The 21,138-nt window shown below is 40.4% G+C and overlaps 1 protein-coding gene across 3 annotated transcripts; it reads left to right on the plus strand.

The window, feature by feature from the left end:
* The first annotated feature begins 138 nt into the window (after positions 1–138).
* On the plus strand, positions 139–9,711 carry LZIC (leucine zipper and CTNNBIP1 domain containing). 3 transcript variants are annotated; one of them, XM_082661002.1, is made up of 8 exons: positions 139–417; positions 729–831; positions 4,833–4,941; positions 6,014–6,149; positions 6,484–6,582; positions 8,239–8,334; positions 8,729–8,810; positions 9,304–9,711. In XM_082661002.1, exons 1-8 carry the CDS (start codon positions 376–378, stop codon positions 9,360–9,362), a joined length of 726 nt encoding a protein of 241 aa, XP_082517128.1. In that variant the 5' UTR covers positions 139–375; the 3' UTR covers positions 9,363–9,711. The 3 variants fall into 3 exon arrangements, with proteins under 3 accessions (XP_082517128.1, XP_082517126.1, XP_082517127.1); XM_082661000.1 differs by lacking the exon at positions 139–417 and adding an exon at positions 7,641–7,706 and having other exon boundaries at positions 753–888; positions 4,837–4,941; positions 8,236–8,334; XM_082661001.1 differs by lacking the exon at positions 139–417 and having other exon boundaries at positions 753–888; positions 4,837–4,941.
* Positions 9,712–21,138: the final 11,427 nt, after the last annotated feature.

The raw sequence follows: 21,138 nt of genomic DNA on the forward strand, positions 1-21,138 counted from the left end.
GTAACACCCGCGGCCGCGCCCTCATTGGCTCCAGGAGGCCGGAAGTGCGTGCGTCTGACGGAAGTGCTCCTCTTCTACGCGTCCGCCGAGCGGGGCCCCTCAGGTAGGCGGGGCCCCTGGCTCCGAACTCTGGGACCGAGTGGTGGGTGGAGGCGGAGAAGGGACCCCGAGGGCCTGAGGAGGTGGTTCGGTTTCTGGTCGGGAAAAGCGGAAGAGTTTCGGAGGCAGCGGATTCCCGGCGACCTCTGGTGGCAGTCGGGCCTAGTCGAGCCGGCCGCCGCACGACCCAAATGCGGGAGCTTCATGTTCCCCGGTGGGAGATGGGATTTGGGGCTGTGATCGGGGCTGCTCCCTGACCGCTGACTCCCTGTCCGGATGGTTGAGGTCCAGACGCTGCTCACTTCCAGCCGGGAAAATGTATGCGCTCCTTTTCCGTGGTTTTGGATATGACAACTTCCTTCAAGGCAGATCCGGGTGCGGGGTTTACCTGAGTAACACTCTCGGCCTCACTAGAAAAAAACCTCAGAAAGACTGCCAGAGGCACAGTCGCAAGAGAAAACGGGTTTCTCCCCCTCCTCCACACCCCTTCCCGCCCCTATGATGTCGTCCTAGAAAGAGAGGGTGTGTTTCAGTTGCAGGCTGCCCAAGTGGCAGTTACTGGGACTGCTTTAGGTATACGTTTATGTATAGTAAATAAAACCACTTTTTAATGGTTTCCCTTTTCCCAGCCAGCTCCACCCCCAGGTGGTTTGAACTTTGAGCCTCTTATAGTCCTGATGAACAGTTTCGCTTTCCTCAAGTTTAAGACACTTGGAACTTCAAGAATTGGAGGTTTACGCAATTTGAGACCGGTCCGCACTGAGCAGAGTTCAGAGGATTAAGAGACAGGTGAGCATGAATGAGTACCTTAATTCTCAAAAATTAAGTTTTTGGGCTTCCCTGGTGGCGCAGTGGTTAAGAGTCCCCCTGCCGATGCAGGGGACACGGGTTCGTGCCCCGGTCCGGGAAGATTCCACGTGCCGCGGAGCGGCTGGGCCCGTGAGCCATGGCCGCTGAGCCTGAGCGTCCGGAGCCTGTGCTCCGCAACGGGAGAGGCCACAGCAGTGAGAGGCCCGTGTACTGCAAAAAAAAAAAAAAAAAAAAAACTTACAGTTTTTGAAGAATAATTTTGCAGTTTCGGTAAAAGGTGCACCACCTTTATTGAATACTAGGTGGTGCCCGTGAGTTAATCTTTCTGGGATAAATCTCAAATAATGTAGCATGAGGGTAAGGTTTTTAAAGCATCTTCATCTTCTCTGAAATTCATTTAGAATAGCTTTACCTCCTTACAGTACCTCCTTACAGTGCCTTTATACAGTTCATTCAGTTATCGAATATGTAGTCTGTATTATGTGCTGAAGAGGCTAAGAAAGGAATCAGACCCATTTCTGCTCTCAGTTTACAGTCTGGAGAGGAAGACAGACAAATAAACAACAAGCTATGATGAAATCACATATAATTCAAGGCAGACATAGTGTTAAATGGAGACTAAGACGTAGAATGCCGTGGCAAAAGCAATCAATTATCATTATTCATTTACCATTTATTTATTCAATACCTTCTATCTGCCCAGCATTGTGCTAGACGCTGGTGTATAAAGAAAATGTAAAATCCCTACTCTCAAATAACTCACAATGTAGTGATTGGGAGGGAACCAAGGAAGGCATTATGGAGAAGGTGAAACTTGACCTTGAAGGATGGATGACTTGGCCTTGATAAGTAGAAGAAAATGCAGGCTCAAAAGAGAAGGATGAGGACTTCCCTGGTGGCGCAGTGGTTAAGAATCCGCCTGCCAATGCAGGGGACACAGGCTCGATCCCTGGTTCAGAAGATCCCACATGGTGCGGAGCAACCAAGCCTGTGCGCCACAACTACTGAGCCTGCACTCTAGAGCCTGCACGCCACAACTACTGAGCCCGAGTGCCTAGAGCCCGTGCTCCGCAACAAGAGAAGCCACCGTAATGAGAAGCCCACGCACCGCAATGAAGAGTAGCCCCCACTCGCCACAACTAGAGTATGCCCGTGCACAGCAACAAAGACCAACGCAGCAAAAAAAAATAAGTAAAATTTTTTTTTTTTTTTTTTTTTGCAGTACGCAGGCCTCTCACTGTTGTGGCCTCTCCCGTCCCGGAGCACAGGCTCCGGACGCGCAGGCTCAGTGGTCATGGCTCACAGGCCTAGCCGTTCCGCAGCATGTGGGATCTTCCCGGACCAGGGCACAAACCCGCGTCCCCTGCATCGGCAGGCGGACTCTCAACCACTGCGCCACCACGGAAGCCCTAGCCAGTCTTTTTTTTTTTTAAAAAAAAAGGGAAGGATGAGCTTCTTCTCTGTCCCTTTAATCTTGCCTCAGGTAGTTTCTTGGCTACTCCTCCCTTGATGAGCAGCTATTCAGAATCCACCCTTTGGAACTCAGGGAAGGTCTCAAAGGCTGGAGTCTTACCTGTAAGAAATGGTGGACAGGGAGTTCCCTGGTGGCACAGTGGTTAAGAACCTGCCTGCCAGTGCAGGGGACACGGGTTCGATCCCTGGTCCAGAAGATCTCACATGCCGAGGAGCAACTAAAGCTGTGTACCACAACTACGGAGCCTGTGCTCTAGACCCCATGAGCCACAACTACTGAAGCCCGTGCTCCACAATGAAGAGAAGCCACCGCAATGAGAAGCCGGGGAACCCCAACAAAGAGTAGCCCCTGCTTGCAACAACTAGAGAAAGTCGGTGTGCAGCAATGAAGACCCAACACAGCCAAAAATAAATAAATTTTTTTTAAAAAGAAATTGTAATAACAAAAACCTTATTTCTGATATTAACAAAAAATACAAGATATCTAAGAACACCCAGTGTTTAAAGGCTTTGTGAATAAAATAATACTTTTTTTTAAACTAGAGATCATAAAAGAAAGCTTTGATAAGTGGAGAGATATATTGCTTGATTGGAAGTTTCAAATTTTAAGGATACAGATTTTCTCCATATTAATTTTAATGTAACCCCTGTCAAAATTACAACTGAGGGACTTCCCTGGTGGTACAGTGGTTAAGAATTCGCCTGCCAACGCAGGGGACACTGGTTCGAGCCCTGGTCCGGGAAGATCTCGCCCATGCACTACAGCTACTGAAGCCCGCGTGCCTAGAGCCCATGCTCCACAACAAGAGAAGCCACCGCAGTGAGAAGCCCATGCATTGCAACAAAAGGTAGCCCCTGCTCGCCACAACTAGAGAAAGCCTGCGTGCAGCAACGAAGATCCAGTGAAGCCCAAAATAAATCAATAAAATAAAATTAAAAAATTTCAATTGAATTTTTTTTGGAATTTGTCAAAATGATTCTTAAATTCATCTAGAAGGGAAAATGTACAAGTATAGTCAAGAATTTTGGGGAAAAAAAAAATAATAGAGCCAACTCCTTATCAGTCATCAGTATACACCAGCTCTAAAGCTATAATAATTAAAATAGTAAAGTAATGCCTTAGGACCAGAATATTATCAATGAAACAGACTTGAGTCTGTTTCTATTGAGTCTCAATTAAAGGTAGCATAAATAAATACTAGTAAACAGTGTTGGGGCAGTTGGCTATCCATTTGAAAGAAAATAAAAGTTAGATCCCTACTTCACAGCATTAACAAAAAAATAGTATATTTTTGGGAATTCCTTGGCAGTCCAGTGGTTAGGACTTGGTGCTCTCACTGCCATGGGCCCGGGTTCAGTCCCTGGTCAGGGAACTAAGATCCCACAAGCCCCACGGTGCAGCCAAAAACAAAAACAAAATAGTATATTTTAAAAAATCTTGAGATGGTCAGGACTTGCTTTCATGGGACACAAAACTAAGAAAACATAGAGAAGAACATAGGTTTGGCCATTAAAAATAATAATTTACCATAACAAAAAATGCCATAAATAAAATTTAAAGCCAGGAGACAAGAGATAATATTTGCAACATAATTGCAAGGACTTTATATCCATGTTATATAAATCAGTAAGAGAAAGATAATCCAGTAGAAAAATGGGCACATTTCCAAAGAAGAAATTCACATCAAAAGTTGTTCATTGGGTTTCCCTGGTGGCGCAGTGGTTGAGAGTCCGCCTGCCGATGCAGGGGACACGGGTTCGTGACCCGGTCCGGGAGGATCCCACATGCCACGGAGCGGCTGGGCCCGTGAGCCATGGCCGCTGAGCCTGCGCATCCGGAGCCTGTGCTCCGGGACGGGAGAGGCCACAACAGTGAGAGGCTCGCGTACCACCAAAAAAAAAAAAAAAGTTGTTCATGCCCACAAGTCATTAGGTAAATGCACCTAAAGACCAATAAGATAATACTAGGAGTATTCTGAGTCCTGGAGTGTACTTATTAAGAATGAAAAAGAATGTTAAAATGAATCTTGTAAAGCAGAGTCACGCCTGATCTGTTTCTTTATAAATCTGTATTTTCATCTATCAAATATGTTCAAAGTAAGATAGACTAATAGTTAAGACTTCTAATTAATTTGTGAATTCAATTAAGAAGACTCCCAGGCATTTTTGTGGGGTGTTACTACTATATGCGTTTCACCTTTTATATATAAATTGAGATTTTTTTTTGCACGACAATCTTCCCCACACCTGTAGCTCAGAAAGAGTATAGCCAATTTTTTTTGGCTGTACCACGCAGCATGCGGGATCTTAGTTCCTAGACCAAGGATCGAACCAGCACCCCCTGCAGGGTAAGCGCAGAGTCTTAACTACTGTATTTCCAGGGAAGTCCCCACCACTTTTTTTTGTGTGTGTGTGTGTATAGCCTACTTTAAATTGCTTTATTGTTCTACTTAGTAAAATGGCTTCCAGAGGAAAGACAGAGACAAGCAAATTAAAGCAGAACTTAGAAGAACAGTTGGATAGACTAATGCAGCAATTACAGGACCTGGAGGAATGCAGGTAATAGTATAATTGTGTGCTGCTATGCTGTAAAATGGCTTTTGTCTCCTGCAGCTAGATTATAAGCTCCATGTGTGCAGGCCCATGTGTGATTTTGGTTTCCCCTGTAGTGTTCTTCACAGTGCTTTGTCTGCTGGAGAAATAAACTCAGTACTGGCTTTGGAGTTAAAAAGGCTGGAATACTGAAAGTATTTAGATTAATTTCAAAGTGAATGTGAACTTGGGCTAAATATTTAACCACCTTAAGTTTCCATTTCCTTGAGTATGAAATGGAAATAATAACACCCATCTTGTCTTCAGTATTTGAAGTAGCCCTGCCTGGTATCAAGCTGAGAAGGTACTGCTTGAACTTCTGGTGTGTCTTCAGCCTTAACTGCTCAAAGAAATAAGACTGCTCATTGCCTTTTTAACAACCTGGAAAGACTATTGTAACTATTGCAGATGAGGGAACAACACAATGCTTGGCCCAAAGCAGGCACTAGATAAATTGGAGCTGTTTTGTAGTAAATGTTTAACAAATGGCTTGTTTGGAGTACTCAGATGGCAAGTACTGCATTGCTGTTGTATTTCAAGGTGCATAAAATTTTACCAACCATTAATGATAATGATGGTAATAATAACAGCTATTTATTAAGTACCTATTATATGCCAAGTACTTTCCATATTTCATTTAATGCTCATAGCAACCCTATAAAGTAAGTACTATGATTATCTACAGCTTATACAATAGATAAAAAAAACTCAGACTTGGCTAGTCAAATATCTTGCCCAAGGTTATACCATTGATTCAGAGACTGCTTAAAAGGAAGTTATTATGTGGTTTGTTTGTTAAGTATGTCTCATTTTGGTTTAAAAAAAAAATAAGAAAGTTTAATTGTCAGAATTGCAGGAAAACGCCCACACTAATGTCTGAACACATCCATCATTAGTATTTTGATATTTCCTTTCAGCCTTTTTCCCCCAGGATATTTTTTGTATATATATGTATCTGAAGTCTTAGTTTATAAATACTACGATTGTTTTTTTCTTTTGGAACTCTATATTTTTCTATATTATGTTCACTGTACTTCAGAGAGGAACTTGATACAGATGAATATGAAGAAACCAAAAAAGAAACTCTGGAACAACTAAGTGAATTTAATGATTCACTAAAGAAAATTATGTCTGGAAATATGACTTTGGTTGATGAACTAAGTGGAATGCAACTGGTAAGCATAATTTACTTACATTGGTGACACAGTTTGGTTTTTGTTGTTGTTTTTTTCCAGTAAGTATATTTAAGATAGAAAATGTACCCTTTTTGGGGTTTAACTTCTAGAGGAATGTCTACTTATGGATAAAACAGCATTTGCTTCCAGATCTTCATCTAGTTATATATTTGACTCCAGTGACATGCATAGAAATAGCAAATGGATACTAAAGTTGTAATACTGTTTGAGGAACAAAGAAGACCTATTAAGAATTGAAGACCTATCAATCAAATATTGTAATATCTGCTTTGTTGGACTATTTTGGTTAGTTTTCACCTTCTTGTATTTCTAGGCTATCCAGGCAGCTATCAGCCAGGCCTTTAAAACCCCAGAGGTCATCAGATTGTTTGCAAAGAAACAACCAGGTCAGCTTCGGACAAGGTTAGCAGAGGTAAAGTTTCTTTAAATTGATCCAGTCCCTGTATGTATTTCTTTTCTCAGCCCAAGAATTTGCTCATTATGTTATTCTAAAGTTTAAAAATTGGTCATTTGAAAATGTACAACACCAAGAGTGAACCCTAGGGACTTCCTTGGCAGTCCAGTGGTTAATACTCTGTGCTCCCAGTGAAGGGGACCCGGGTTCAATCCCTGGTCAGGGAACTATATCCTGCGTGCCGCAACTAAAAGAGCCCGCACGCCGCAACGAAGACCCGGCGGAGCCAAATAAATAAATAAATAAATAATTTTAAAAAATAAATTAATTACATTTAAAAAACAAAAAGAGTGAACCCTAATGTAAAGTATGGACTTTGGGTGATTACGATGTGTCAGTGTAGGTTCATCAGTTGGAACAAATGTACCACTCTGGTGGGGATGTTTATAATGGGGATACTATGCATGAGTGAGGGCAAGGGGTATATGAGGAATCTCTCTACCATTTGCTCAATTTACTGTGAACCTAAAACTGCTCTAAAAGATAGTCTATTTCAAAAAACTAGTCAGTTGACTTTAAAGCCACAACCCACAACTAGGTTTCTGACACAATTAGTCCTTTGAGCAGTGGTTGTTGATAACAAATAGAGGTTTAACCAGCATATGGCAGTTTAAATTGCTACTGACTGCTTCTGCTACAACTCCACATTTAAAGTTTTACTATTTATTTCTGGAGCTCTGAATTGAAATCCCATCTAGCCTTCATTAGCAGCCATGCTTTATGCATGTGTGGCCTTTCCCTTCTAAGAATTTCAAACATCTTTATAAACCTGACACTTAAGGAAGTCTGTTTATAGACTTGAATATAGTTAAGACATTAATAAGTTATTTGCAGCCATTGGTAACTTAATAGCATAGTGGTTAAGAGCATGGATTTGGATCAAACTGTTTGGATTTGTACCCCTGTTCTACTGTGGACGTATGTGACGTTGGGGAAGTTATTTTCTTCAACCTCTTTTTTTTTTTTTTCTTCTTTTTTCTTTCTTCGGCCGCACCATGCGGCATGTGGGATCTTAGTTCCCCGACCAGGGATCGAACCCGCGTCCCCTGCATTGGAAGGCGGATTCTTTACTACTGGACCACCAGGGAAGTCCTTCTTTAACCTTTTTTTGTGCCTGTTTCCCCATTTGTAAAAAGGCAGTAATGATAGTCCCTACCTCTTATGGTTGTTATGAGGTTTAAATGGAGTAAAATGTGTAAAGCACATAGAATAGTACCAAAGCATAGTACATGCTATCAATGTTTCTGGTGGTAGAGGTGATATTTAACCAAAGTTCCAGGAGATCTGTTACCAGTTGTCTCATTCAGGCCTTTAGACCACACTTCAGTTTAATGAAATAGAGTTCTTAGAGGATAGCTCCTCTTTAAAGAAGCTATTGACCTACTAATTCCTCAGTAGAGTTTATAACTAAGACAATGGTTATGATTAGTATCAAGATTTATTAGAACTGTGTAATAACATTTCTATCATGTTTGCCTTGAGTTGTTTCTATAGTTCTTTATAATATTAATTGGTAGAGGACCTTTTCTTTAAAAAGTACATCTGAAAAGCTTGATTTTATGCAAAGAATGCTTTTAACTTAAATACCATATGCTTTGCATTCATCTATTACAGATGGATAGAGATCTCATGGTAGGAAAGCTGGAAAGAGACCTGTATACTCAGCAGAAAGTGGAGATACTAACAGCTCTCAGGAAACTTGGAGAGAAGGTACTTGTATTTAATTTAATATATTAGGTATAAAGAAAAAGTGTGAAGTATTTGGTATAGAATTTCTTGATCTGTGATTTAGTTTGTGGTCCTAAGACTTTTTTTTTTTTTTTTTTTTTGCGGTATGCGAGCCTCTCACTGTTGTGGCCTCTCCCGTTGCGGAGCACAGGCTCCGGACGCACAGGCTCAGCAGCCATGGCTCACGGGCCCAGCCGCTCCGTGGCCTGTGGGATCTTCCCAGACCGGAGCACGAACCCGTGTCCCCTGCATCGGCAGGCGGACTCTCAACCACTGCACCACCAGGGAAGCCCCTAAGACATTCTTAACAGTGATTCCTAGAGCCACTTTGTTCACATTTGAACTCAGTCCTTTGGGTTTTGTTCTGTTTGTTTAGCTGACTGCAGATGACGAGGCCTTCTTGTCAGCAAACGCAGGTGCTATACTCAGCCAGTTTGAGAAAGTCTCTACAGACCTTGGTGAGTACCCTCGTATTTCTGAAAGCTGGACATGAATTACTGCTCTAGATTGACAGATGGCACGGGTGAGATAAAATGATGGCCTTTCTTGAGTTTAGAGGTGAAACCAGAATTGTTTTCTTTATAAACCGCTTTTTAATGGGTTTGTTTTCCAATACTATTTAATTAAAAATAATCAAATTAATATAGCCTAATGCTTTAAAATATTTCAGCTAAATGTAAATATAAAAGTAAACTAAAATGTTACATGTTCTATTTCATACCCTAATTAAAGTAAGTATTTGTAACCAATAAATTGCCCTATGTGGCTTAGTTGTTTGTGCAGGGAAGGAAATTGTCGTGGCAGTGGGGAGGGTCAGGGATAATGCGCTGATAATAAAAACTTGTTTCATTTTCTGTTTTATCATCTACGTGATAGATTTTCCTCTCTTTACCTGGAACTATAAATGCATTTGAAATGACATTTCTGTTTATTATGTGTCTTTCTCCTTAGGCTCTGGCGACAAAGTTCTTGCTTTGGCAAGTTTTGAGGTTGAAAAAACAAAAAAATGACATGGTGTGAAAACTTAGGACATTGATCGCATTCTTGTTGTAAATGGCATTTTTCTTCCGGGGATTCTGAGTCATGGCAAAGAAGTCAAGAGATTCATGAAGTGTATTAATAACCTAAGAAAAGGTGACAGAAAAACATACTTAAGGCTTTTGTTTATGCCCTTCGTCATTGTGCTTTGTGTAGGGGTACCCACTTCTGTGATCCTGGACTTGTTGGGATGGAGGGGCTCACTGGACCTTATTCATTATGATTTGTCTGTTTAAGAGAAAACAAAATAGTGTCTCTGCCTGTCTTTATTGAGCCTCCTTGTTTTTAGATGCTGGTAGTAAATGAAAAGATGTGAACTGATGATTCTTTTCTGCTCATAATTTATCCCCACTTGTTGGAGTAAATAATGTAGCAACATCAACAGACCTCATATGTGTTCACAGAACTTTAGAGTTCTGAGTGATCTTAGAATCATTTTCATTTTACAAACAAGGAAAGTAAGGCTCAGAAAGAGCAAGTGACTTTCTTAAAGTCACATTAGAGACAGAGCTGGGAATAAGACTTGGGTGTCCTGTCAGTTTAGTGTCCATTGAGTTTTATTTCTTTATTTTGTGCTGCTTTTAAAAAATAATTCCCACATATCGGTATAAGTCCGTATTTATGAAAATTCAATGTCCCCAAAAAAGTTGTCACTGAGTGACCATTCCCCAGCCCGTAAGCTCTCAGTATGAATGGTGCCCATTGTGTCTCTGAGTTTTGAGCTTGGAACAATGGGAGCCCTGTTGAGAGTCTCCTGAAGTAACTTAACCTCCTGCGTTGTTTCACCAGGGAAGCAATTGGAAGTGGCAGCTCGAGGCCCTCCCTGTGTGTGACCTCTTTGCTGAAACCCAGAGGGTGGTGACTGTAAACTACTATTTACTCTTCAGTTTTGGGAGAAACACAGAATAAGTTATGAGAAGAAGCCCGTTTCTCTCCTGAGTGTTTATGTCTCTCTGCATGCTCAGATATATAGATTTTTCCCATATGCATGTACGTCACCTTATTTCCTAGGCTCTGGCCACTTTATATTCTTTCACATTTTTCTCAATATTCTTTTTCTTTAGACTTTATACAAATTAAAAACATTTTTAAAGCTTCTTGTGTACTGTAAACTCTACTAGGTGCTCTGCCAACTGGACAAATTAGGGGACCTCAGCTACATTAATGCCTTATTTGGAACTTTTAATGGGTAATTTTTTATATATTGGTTTATGATGGTCACAAACTCGTTAAATTGTGACAAACTAAGAAAAAGCAAATTACCTGTTATTCATCTAGGGCTTTATGGTCAATCACCATTATTTCATTATTCTGTGTGTTTTTTTTAACCAAAGTGAAATTCACATGACCATTTAAAATTCATCATTTTAAAGCGTGCAGTTCAATGGCATTCAGTACGTTCACAGTGTTGTGCAATGACCACCATTATCTAGTTGCAAAACATTTTCATCCCCCCCAAAGGAGACCCCATACTTACTAAGCAGTCATTCCCTCCTCCTTCCAGTCCTCTAGCGACCAGTAATCTACTCTCTGTCTCCATGGATTTACCTATTCAGGATATTTCATATAAATGGGATCATATAGTATGTGACCTTTTGTGTCTGGCTTCTTTCACTTAGCGTAATATTTTTTAGTTTAATCCACATTGTAGTGTGTATCAGTACTTTGTTCGTTCTAATGGCTGAAAATATTCCCTTGAGTGGATACCACTTTGTGTTTATCCATTTATCTCTTGATGAACATTTGGGTTTTTTCCACTTTTTGGCTATTGTGAATAGTGCTGCCGTTATGAACGTTAGTGCCTAAGTATTTGTTTAAATATCCCTTTTCAATTCTTTTGGGTATATACCTAGGAACAGAATTACTGTTTGGGTTTTGTTTTAATTCATAGCAAGATTCCCTTCCAGTAGTAGTAAGACAAGGAAAATTAGGAATATTTTATATTTGAAAGAGGCCTAAATGAATCTGGAGTCCTTAATTTTGGTTTCCCTTAAACTTTCTGTAAGACTAACCTCAGTGAAATATTTTGTCATTAATCACATTAATATATTCATTTTGTAAGTGATGACAAGTACTTAATTTAAAATTAACCTTCGTTTCAAAGTGACCAGGTTTGCAGTGCCTAGCAAGACACTGTCAGTCATGGCCGTGTGACCTTTGGTAGATGACAATATATATATATATTTTTGGTGACAATATTTTTTGAGCCTCATTTTCCTCATCTGTTCAGTGGGGATCATAGGAGCTAACTACTACATAGGATTACCGTGCATTCCCCTCTCTTTCTTAATGTAGAAAGCTTTACATTGGGGTTAATCCACAATTTAATAGTTTTTTCAAGGGCCATATGATATGTTTATCACAAATTTGGTAACTTAGAAAAATAATTTGAAAAGTCTATACAACTATAGTTATTAAATGACTTGTAAACTATGTTCATGTTATGTTCATATTTTGCTATATTTAATCTTCTAGTTTTTTAGACCTCTTGGGAGGTCTCAGACTGCAATAACTAATGCTAAGGCAGCTTTTTGACATCCTTGGGTCAAGCTAATATTTTAAGGAAAGAATTCCTGCATTTTTCAAAGAACTGGGGTTGCCGCAGAAATAAATTCCAATGATCAAGTGTCCAACCTGGCTGTTTAATGAAATCTAATAATTTAAAACAATTTCTCTTTCAGTGTTTTGCTTTGTTTTTATCCTGTGAGTGTTAAGTTAGGTAGAGGAAGAAATCAAGCAGTAGAATGAGTTGTTTCCAGGAACGAGTTGGAGTTGGGACAGATGGGTTGTTAACTTTGGTCGATAGGCCTTTTATTGAAGACACTCAGCCAAAGAATGGTCATCTTAGGCAAAATAAAAGACTGTGCAAATCCACCATTGGAATAGTATCTTATTACAGTGACCGGTGGATAGTTTGAAATTATTACAGAAAAAATAAACCCAGACCATTTTGCCTAGAGCTTTTCAATCACTTTCCTGTCCACTTTTTTTTCTTGTCTTTTCATTACTAAGACCAAAGAACACTCTTCTTTGCCTCTCAAATTGTTTTTCAGCATTAATATGTAAATTAAAACTGTCAGCACTCCCACAGACCCCCGTGAACAAGCTGTATAATTGCTTCCAGTCTGTGTGGCCCTGGAATTGAAAAGATTTAGAAACTGGGGAAACTAGTACTTAATATTTTCATTAAGTTGCAAAAAGCAGGTTAGAAATATGGCTCTACTAGATATCACCCTAGAATATGGCCTTTTGACATCCTCACTCATTTTCTTTTTGAAAGCCCCTCTCCCTGCTCACACTAATAGCAAGGTGGAAAGACTGTAATGCTGAAAGGGCCTCAAACACAAGGGGTTAGTGACATTCTTAAGAGCTTACAATGCAAAATCCATGCTGTTCCAAGCAGAGGACCAGGAAAGTTGAGTGGTTTGAGGCTGTCAGTTGGTAGCTTCCTAACGCTTGGTTGTTTTCCTCTGAGAGCATCACATTCCTTACAGCCTCAGACAATGGACTACGATTAAAAATAAACAAGTAGGGCTTCCCTGGTGGTTCCCTGGTGGCGCAGTGGTTGAGAGTCCGCCTGCCGATGCAGGGGACACGGGTTCATACCCTGGTCCGGGAGGATACCACATGCTGAGGAGCGGCTGGGCCTGTGAGCCATGGCCGCTGAGCCTGCGTGTCGGGAGAGGCCACAACAGTGAGAGGCCCATGTACCGCAAAATAAAATAAACAAGTAAAAAATATTTTCTATAAAGGAGGTCAAGGAGAACCACCAATTTCCTTTTGAGTTAAGAAAGAAGACAGGGACTTCCCTGGTGGTGCAGTGGTTAAGAATCCACCTGCCAATGCAGGGGACACGGGTTTGAGCCCTGGTCCAGGAAGATCCCACATGCGGAGCAACTAAGCCCGTGCGCCACAACTACTGAGCCTGAGCTCTAGAGTCCACGAGCCACAACTACTGAGCCTGCGTGCCACAACTACTGAAGCCCGTGCACTTAGAGCCTGTTCTCCGCAACAAGAGAAGCCACTGCAATGGGAAGCCCGCACACCACAAAGAAGAGTAGCCCCCACTTGCTGCAACTAGAGAAAGCCTGTGCGCAGCAATGGAGACCCAACGCAGCCAAAAATTAATTAATTAAAAAACAAAAAGAGGAAGATAATGCTAGTAAGAGTCTTTTCTAAGATTATGCATCAGTCACAGGTCCTCTGTCCTCAGCTTCTGGCAACTGTGACTGAACTTCTGAAGCCTTCCCACAAGAACCTCTGATTTTGTGTTTCAGTCATAATTTCAATACCTGGTTTAAGAGTTTAAGTTATTGTAATTATGTCTGTTCATTCTAAAATGTCTTAGTTCAAGTACTATTTTTTTGTTGCTGCTAAATTGTCATATATATAAGAAGAGTTCAGTGATTTTTTTGGCTTGTATGAAAACCTGATTCTTTTAGGCCTGGCCTTATTCCTGCAATACTCATAAACCAGGCAGGCCAAGTTGAAAACTGAGGCAGTGACCCTCGATGATAATTTAAAAAATAGGTAATCTAGGTAAAAGTAAATATTTGGCCTGGATTAGGTTGTAAGTGATTGTCTTAATCCTATGGTTGACCATGTTCTTAGAAAATGTGGTGTTTATTCATCTTTAAAAAAAATTTTTTTTTTTCGGCCACGCCACTCGGCATGCAGGATTTTAGTTCCCTGTCCAGGGATCAAATGCATGCCCCCCTGCAGTGGAAGTGCCGAGTCCTAACCACTGGACCACCATGGAAGTCCCTTAAAAAATTTTTTTTTAACTTAGCACCTCAAATTTTACGTCACGTTTATTCTAGGTCTTGGTAAATTATACCTTAGATTTGGTTTTTAAAGCTCTGAGCTTGTAAATCAACTATACTTCAATAAAAATAAATAAAAATTTTTAAAAAAGATAGCAGCCTGTAGGAGGCAATAAATCTGGCACCCTATATCAATGCTTGGAAGAGAGTCACCCACCGATCAGGAAAGTCCACTTTAAATTCATAGAAGCAAGAAATAAACTTCCATTGTGTTTGAACCACCAAAACAAACAAGACCTCTGAGCTTATACTCATTTATTTAAATATTTTGTTTCATATTTACTCAGGAGAGGAGCATTTGTAATTTTCGAGCAAACAGGCAAAATCTCAGCCCCTTAGCCTCAGCCTCGTGGCATTTCTTTTCATCCTGTCTTCCAGAACTATGAGTGGTTTATTCCTCTGCAAGAAAATACCATGAGCAAGAGTCCAAATAAAAGAGTACGTGAGACATACCTAAATCTACTTTCCATTCTCAGGAAGGAAAATGTGAACTCTGTCTTTAACTTGTGAGCCTGGAGCAGAAATGAGGGATGTGAGTGTGTGCTCATTCATGTGTGTGCCTCTCTTCTGGGAACCTGACTGCTCCCACAGTACTCTTACGACCTCCCACGGTGCTGCTCTTGCCAGAGAGGGAGGTTGATTGTGCCAGGTTAATTTTGTTACAATGAAGGCACTGGACAAATTGTGTACACTAGACCCTTTTACTTTGAAAAACTCAAAATGTGCTTTCCCTGGTGGGGATTAGGTCTTGAAAATGAAGAGAATGGGTTTTAGAAAAATCTTAACAACAATTACTGTGTGGAAGCAAGGAAAGCTTCTGTCTGCTACCTCTTCTGATTGTGATGTCATTTATTCTTTCATCAGGCATTTATTGAGTGCTGAGATACGCCAGACACATTACTTGGCTCTTTTTGGTTAAATTTTCTAAAATGGATATTGAATAGAGTCCTTTTATTAAAAAAATAAGACTCTTAAGTGTTTATATGGTTAATAGAAGTTTAGATATCCAGCTGCATCACCAAGAGGTTTATTTCACAATGATAAAATGTGTTTTAAATAGACCTACCCCTCCCTCCAAATTTGTCACTCCATCATAGTTAGCTGGATCCTTAGAAACATTATTTCAGATGTGTATTCACATATTATAAGGAAGATTACACTGGGAAATAATTCTGATCTGTACAATTTGATCTAAATGATCTCTTTCATCTATAATTTTTTACCTCATTTTAAAATCAATCTTGTAGGAAATTCCCTGGCGGTCCAGTGGTTAGGACTTGGCGCTTTCACTGCTGTGGGCCTGGGTTCAATCTCTGGTCAGGGAATTAAGATCCTTCAAGCCATGCAAAGTGGCAAAAAAATTAAAAAATAAAATAAAATCAATATTGTAAAATGCATATCTCACTAAAATACACTTGACCCTTGAACAACACGGGGGTTGGGGGTGCCCACCCTCTGCACAGTTGAAAATTCATGTACAATTTGACAGCCCTTGGTATCTGCGGTTCCACATCCGTGGATTCAAACAACCACAGGTTGTGTAGTACTGTAGTATGTATTTAGTGAAAGAAATCGGTATAAATTGACCCACACATGCAAACCCATGTTGTTCAAGAGTCATCTGTATTTATGTTATTAAGTCATTTTGGAGAATATTAAATGGAAAGAAAGTGGGAATACTCCTGTAGGGGAGGAAAGATCTCTTTCCTCTTTTTGTGTTCTTAACTGGGACCCCTATAACAGAGGCAGATTAACAAGAGAAAAGCATACACATGTATTCACTGTAAGTGTTATGTGACATGGGAACCTTCATAAGGAAATGAAGACCCAGAGAAACTGTTAAATCTGAGTGCTTGTATGCTAGATTTGATGAAGGGTGGAAAGTCGTGGGAAAATGAGATAGAACAAAGGTGAGCTAAGTGTAAGAAACTGAGGGAAACTTAGCTAGATCTGTTTGTTCCCATTCCTTTCTGTCTCTTCTTTGAAGGTAAGAATGTTCCTTCCTTCCAGGTACTGGGGAGGGCACCTCTCACATGAGGGTTTTATGACCTGCTTCAAGGGAAGGTCGAAAGTCCTTACTACTCATGCCATTTCTCAAGTTCCATCAGCTTAAAATAGTCAATATGCCAAGGTGCCATATCATGGGGTGGTGTGTCCCCTGAACCCTGTCACTACATTTCTAATCCTAATTGTGCCACTCTTTTATACTTAATTTTGGTCTCATTTTGTCAAGTCACTTTCCAAATATTCATGTAGATATTTTGTGAAGAATAGTTATTAAATGGTTAAATGGCTTTGAAACTACAGTGTAAGGAACTGTACAAAATTAAATAATGCCACTTTCATTAAAATATTTAAAATCTTAAAATATACATTTTAAGAATACTAAATAAAATAGAGGCGTTGTGTTTGGTTTGACAAAGGGAAGCTTGTGTTCATATCTAGATATTTGAAATAACAGGAAATTAAGATCATAAAATATATTAACTAGGAGTACCTAATGTGGGGAAAAGCCTACAATTCTGTTTCTCCTGTCTTTTCGTTTCCTGGATGTGAGATTAATTTACTTTTAAATTTCCTTTAATGACATAACTTGTGCTAAAGAGATCTTATAATAACCCAAGACATCCTAGTGAAAGGATGTTATTGGGTTTGTGGGAATTTGTGTGTTAATATTACAGTCTGTCTCAGCAGGGTGTCATTAGCAGCAGAAACGGAAGGTAAATTAAAACTAGTCCTTTTATCTTTTCCAGACACTGCAGCCCCTTTAGCATGCTGTTTCTATATGTCTTCTCTGAAAAGAAATTAAATGGAAATTGCGTGCTCAAAGTTGTTTTAAAGTCACAAGTGTCACCTGTATGCTTGCTTAAGGACTCCCTGCCTCCTCTTCTCTGTGAGCATGTCTTCTGCTTTCCTGAGAAAGCTTTTCTACTTATTAGTAAAATAAGTGTCCCTTTCTGTTCTGTCTGTACTTAGCCACCAATTAGTAAGATGGGTAGAAATGCTCCCATGCTGAGCATCCTGCTGGGGGCATGGAAGAGGCTGACACTACTTCATGATGTGAGCTATATGAGTGCCTTTTTATCTCCCAGGAGAGGTTCTCAATAGGTTTGGTCTGCCCCCTGGAGCCTGTAGCTATTTTAGTCTAACTACTCATTAAAGTCAATCTAAGATATTGCTAAAGCCTTTGGATTCTTCAAGTGCATTGCCTCCACTCGAATTCAGCTAAAAATAGTTCACTTTCACTCCCCAGAGCTGCTTCCAAGTTACATGAACTCTCCCCTCAGCCTCACACTCCACCAAAAATATTGATGTCCACAGCAAGACTAGCTTCTTATTAAAGACCCAGGACTATGGCTGTGAATGCATTCCTAACTGCAAGAATGGAAGAAAAGAATGAATCCCAGTTAAAGCTAAGCCCAAGAATGTGAGATAAATCAGGACTTTGGGGGGGAAAACGGATTTGTTTTCCTCCCAAATAATAAATTTTTTAAAAAAGAAAAGAAAAATAAATGCAAAAAACCCTACCCCCCCAAACAATAAATTAAATCTAAAAATTGATGAGAGTACATAGCACTGTGCCAGACTCATGCATCATAAATTGAATGCCTGCTGTGCCATTCCAAGCTGATAATTCTAAGCTGATAATATTATACAGTTTTATATTCTGTCCGGTAAAGGCTTTGGGAAAATTAAAGCAATTGTTTGGGGGCTAAAGCAAGGTGGGTTAGGACGAAGAAAGCAACAGACTACCATGTATTTATTCTCCATCAAGAATGGAAAATGCCTTGATGATAGCTGCTTTGATATATTGGAGTATTACTCAACAATTATTTATTCAGACCTTCCTCCCTTGAGGTGGAATATACTTCCTTATCCCGCTGTTTGGGGCCTGGCAATTAGACTGAATTTGACAAATGGGCTGTTTATGGATATGACTCCTGGAGAGGTCTGCAATGTGCTTCCACAGTTTGTCTTGATACTCTTGCTCTGCCGTTCATCATAAGAGGAATGTGCCCTTTGTGGCCTCTGGTTCAAGGAGAATGAGGACACATGGAGCAGACTTAATCCCAATCTACAGCTAAACCCTGTTGATCCCGGCCTGACCCAGCAGAGTCACAGTCAACCCACAGCCTGAAGTATACCCACACCAGGCAATTTGCAGACCCCTGAACAAAAACCACAAATGCTTGTTAAGCCACTGAGTTTCGAGGTGGTTTTTTTATGCAGCAGTCACTTGCTAATACGCCGTTCTTATCCCACTTTAGTTCATTCTCCTTGCAAAAGCCATAGTCATCTATTTAAATACAAATCCAACGATGTCATATCCTTGTTTAAACCTTTTGGTGGTTCTCATTACTTTTGGGGATAAATACTGAATGTTTAGCATGACCTATGAAGTCCTGTATGATAGGGGCCTGACCTCTTTCCCCATCACTCTGCACTCCAGCCACCTGGCCTTCTCTCACAGTAGTTTGATCTCACCATCCTCTCTTGCTTCCTCATGGCCTTTTTATGGGCTGGTCCCACTGTGTGCTATCCTCTTCTCCCCACTCTTTGCTTAGTTAACTCCTACTTATACCTCAAGTGTGAGCTTAAATATTATTTTCCCAGGGAAACTCTCCCTGACCCTAATGCAAGGTTAGGTTCCCAATTATATGGTTTCAGAGCCCATTGTGTTTCAGCTTTTGGCACTTAACTATAATTGCAATGAATTATTCAGGTGTATAATTCGTTGGTGTATGTCTTATCCATCATGAGGGCAAGGACAGTATGTGTCTGATTTGCTGCTTTATCCCCTGCCTCGCACAATGACATGCGATTGGCTAAAGAGACTATGCTTGAACAAAAGCCAGGGGATACATAATAGTTCACGTGTGAAACGTTGATGAAGTTCTGAATCAGTTCAAATGAAAGGTCCCGTAAGAACTTAGAGGAAGGTAGTGTGAATATTGGAACAAGGTCAGAAAAAGACACCTGCAAAGAAAACACAGTCTCTTGTTAGTCACAGAGCCAGGTTAGTTACAGTAATAATGAGCGTTAGATCTCTAAATGTTATTGAATTAGAAATGAAAACTCCGATTGTAAGAGGAAATGTCATTAGCTGCCAGGGGATTGACAATTTGGAAAGGTTGCACTGTAGAACTACCAGTTAGTTTCAAACAAGTGGAGATTGTCCAAGAATTTAAAAGTAAGATCAAACTGTGCCTTTTTTGAGCTCTTAACTTTTTAAAATAGTGTCACAGCTTATGTAATAGGAAGAAACCGTTCTAGGTATCCTGATATATGCAAAGAAAAAGTAAAACCTACCAGGAATGACACGACGTTTGTAATTTGAAGTGAAAATCTCACGAAGGTTTTAGTACAAAGCACAAAGAAAAGAAAATCAAGGATGGAGCTTCAAGCGTTAGACTTCCAGTGCCCTTAGTGTGTACGAGCAAGAAAGATGCATCTCGAGGGGAGACTTGGGACTCACAACCTCAGGGTTCACTGGAGCCTACGAAGACCTGGCTGAGCCTCGTCCTGTCACTCCCTGGCCTGCACATGCCATCACAGAGGGCAGCCTGTGGAAGCCATTTCATTTTCATATTACAGTTTTTCAGCAATGTATACAAATGTAGCCTAAGTTGCCTTTTTTCTTTTTAAGGGAAAAAAGTGGTAGAGGATTTAAAAAAATTCCTTAGCTGTTAAGTATCTTGGTCTATTTCCTTTGGCTCTATAGCTTGAGTGAATTAAAATGATTTCGACAGAGGATTCTAGAGTGCAGCTTCTTTTATTTTCCTTTTGCCGCCTGTGTTGACTCTCATGTTCTTTGCTTAAATAATTAATAATCATTAGTATCTGTTAAGCAGCGTGTGGGAGAAGAGTGGATAATCTGGGATCCCAGGACATTTGCACTATGCCTGTCCCCTTTGCATAAGCTTTCATGTGAGGCTCTTCATTAGCTGGCACCAGGGTGTAGATTTGCTGCCCTCAGCCTGTACTGTTTATTAACTATAAAAAAAGAGCCCCATCTGATTCACAACCAGCTGGGGGCAAGTACTGCTGATGGGAAGTAATTTCCTAGAAGAGCAGTAATGAAGAAAGTGAGGGGAGCGGTGTGTGCAGAAAACAAAGCCACAAAGTTCATTTAGATTGAGCAACCTCTGCTGGACCAAAATGCAAAATCTAAGTGTCTGTCACATCACTGCAAAGCCCGACCTCAGTCTTACAAATAGCAAGTAGCTAAACATATAGATGTGGAACAGGAGGGTTTATACTCTCAGGTAGGTTTGAAAATTTCTACTCTTAGAACAGTGAAGGGTAGGAGAAAAGCTACAAATATTTAATAACAGGCAAAGCTACAAATATTTAATAACAAATATTTAATAACAGGGCCTGTTATTAAAGGAAGGAATTGCTTGTCAGGAATGGTCTTTTCAGTCTCACCTAAATACACTGGTAACATTTCAATATCTACAGATATAAAATGCATTCGTTTGTGCAGGGGGGAAAGATAGCTGTTCTGTCATTTATTACCAGAGAGTAGAGACTCTTTGCTTTTAGGGATGGTAATTTTTTATGCTTAATTAGACGATAACCAGCTGGAAATAAAAAGGTGATACTGTGCTTAAAGACTAATAGGCTGAATATTTGGATCCAAATTGAGGCCTTATGTTGGTTTGTCTTTACTAGGTGAACATTTGAGGCTCAGAAAGTACACTTATTAGGCATGTTGGTGGGGCTTCCCTGGTGGCGCAGTGGTTAAGAATCCGCCTGCCAAGGCAGGGGACACAGGGTTCGAGCTCTGGTCTGCGAAGATCCCACATGCTGCGGAACAACTAAACCCATGCACCACAACTACCGAGCCTGCGCTCTAGAGCCTGCGAGCCACAACTCCTGAAGCCCACGCGCCTAGAGCCTGTGCTCCGCAATAAGACAAGCC

This window comes from Grampus griseus (genome assembly GCF_964374135.1).
Source record: "Grampus griseus genome assembly, chromosome: 1".
NCBI lineage: Eukaryota > Metazoa > Chordata > Mammalia > Artiodactyla > Delphinidae > Grampus > Grampus griseus.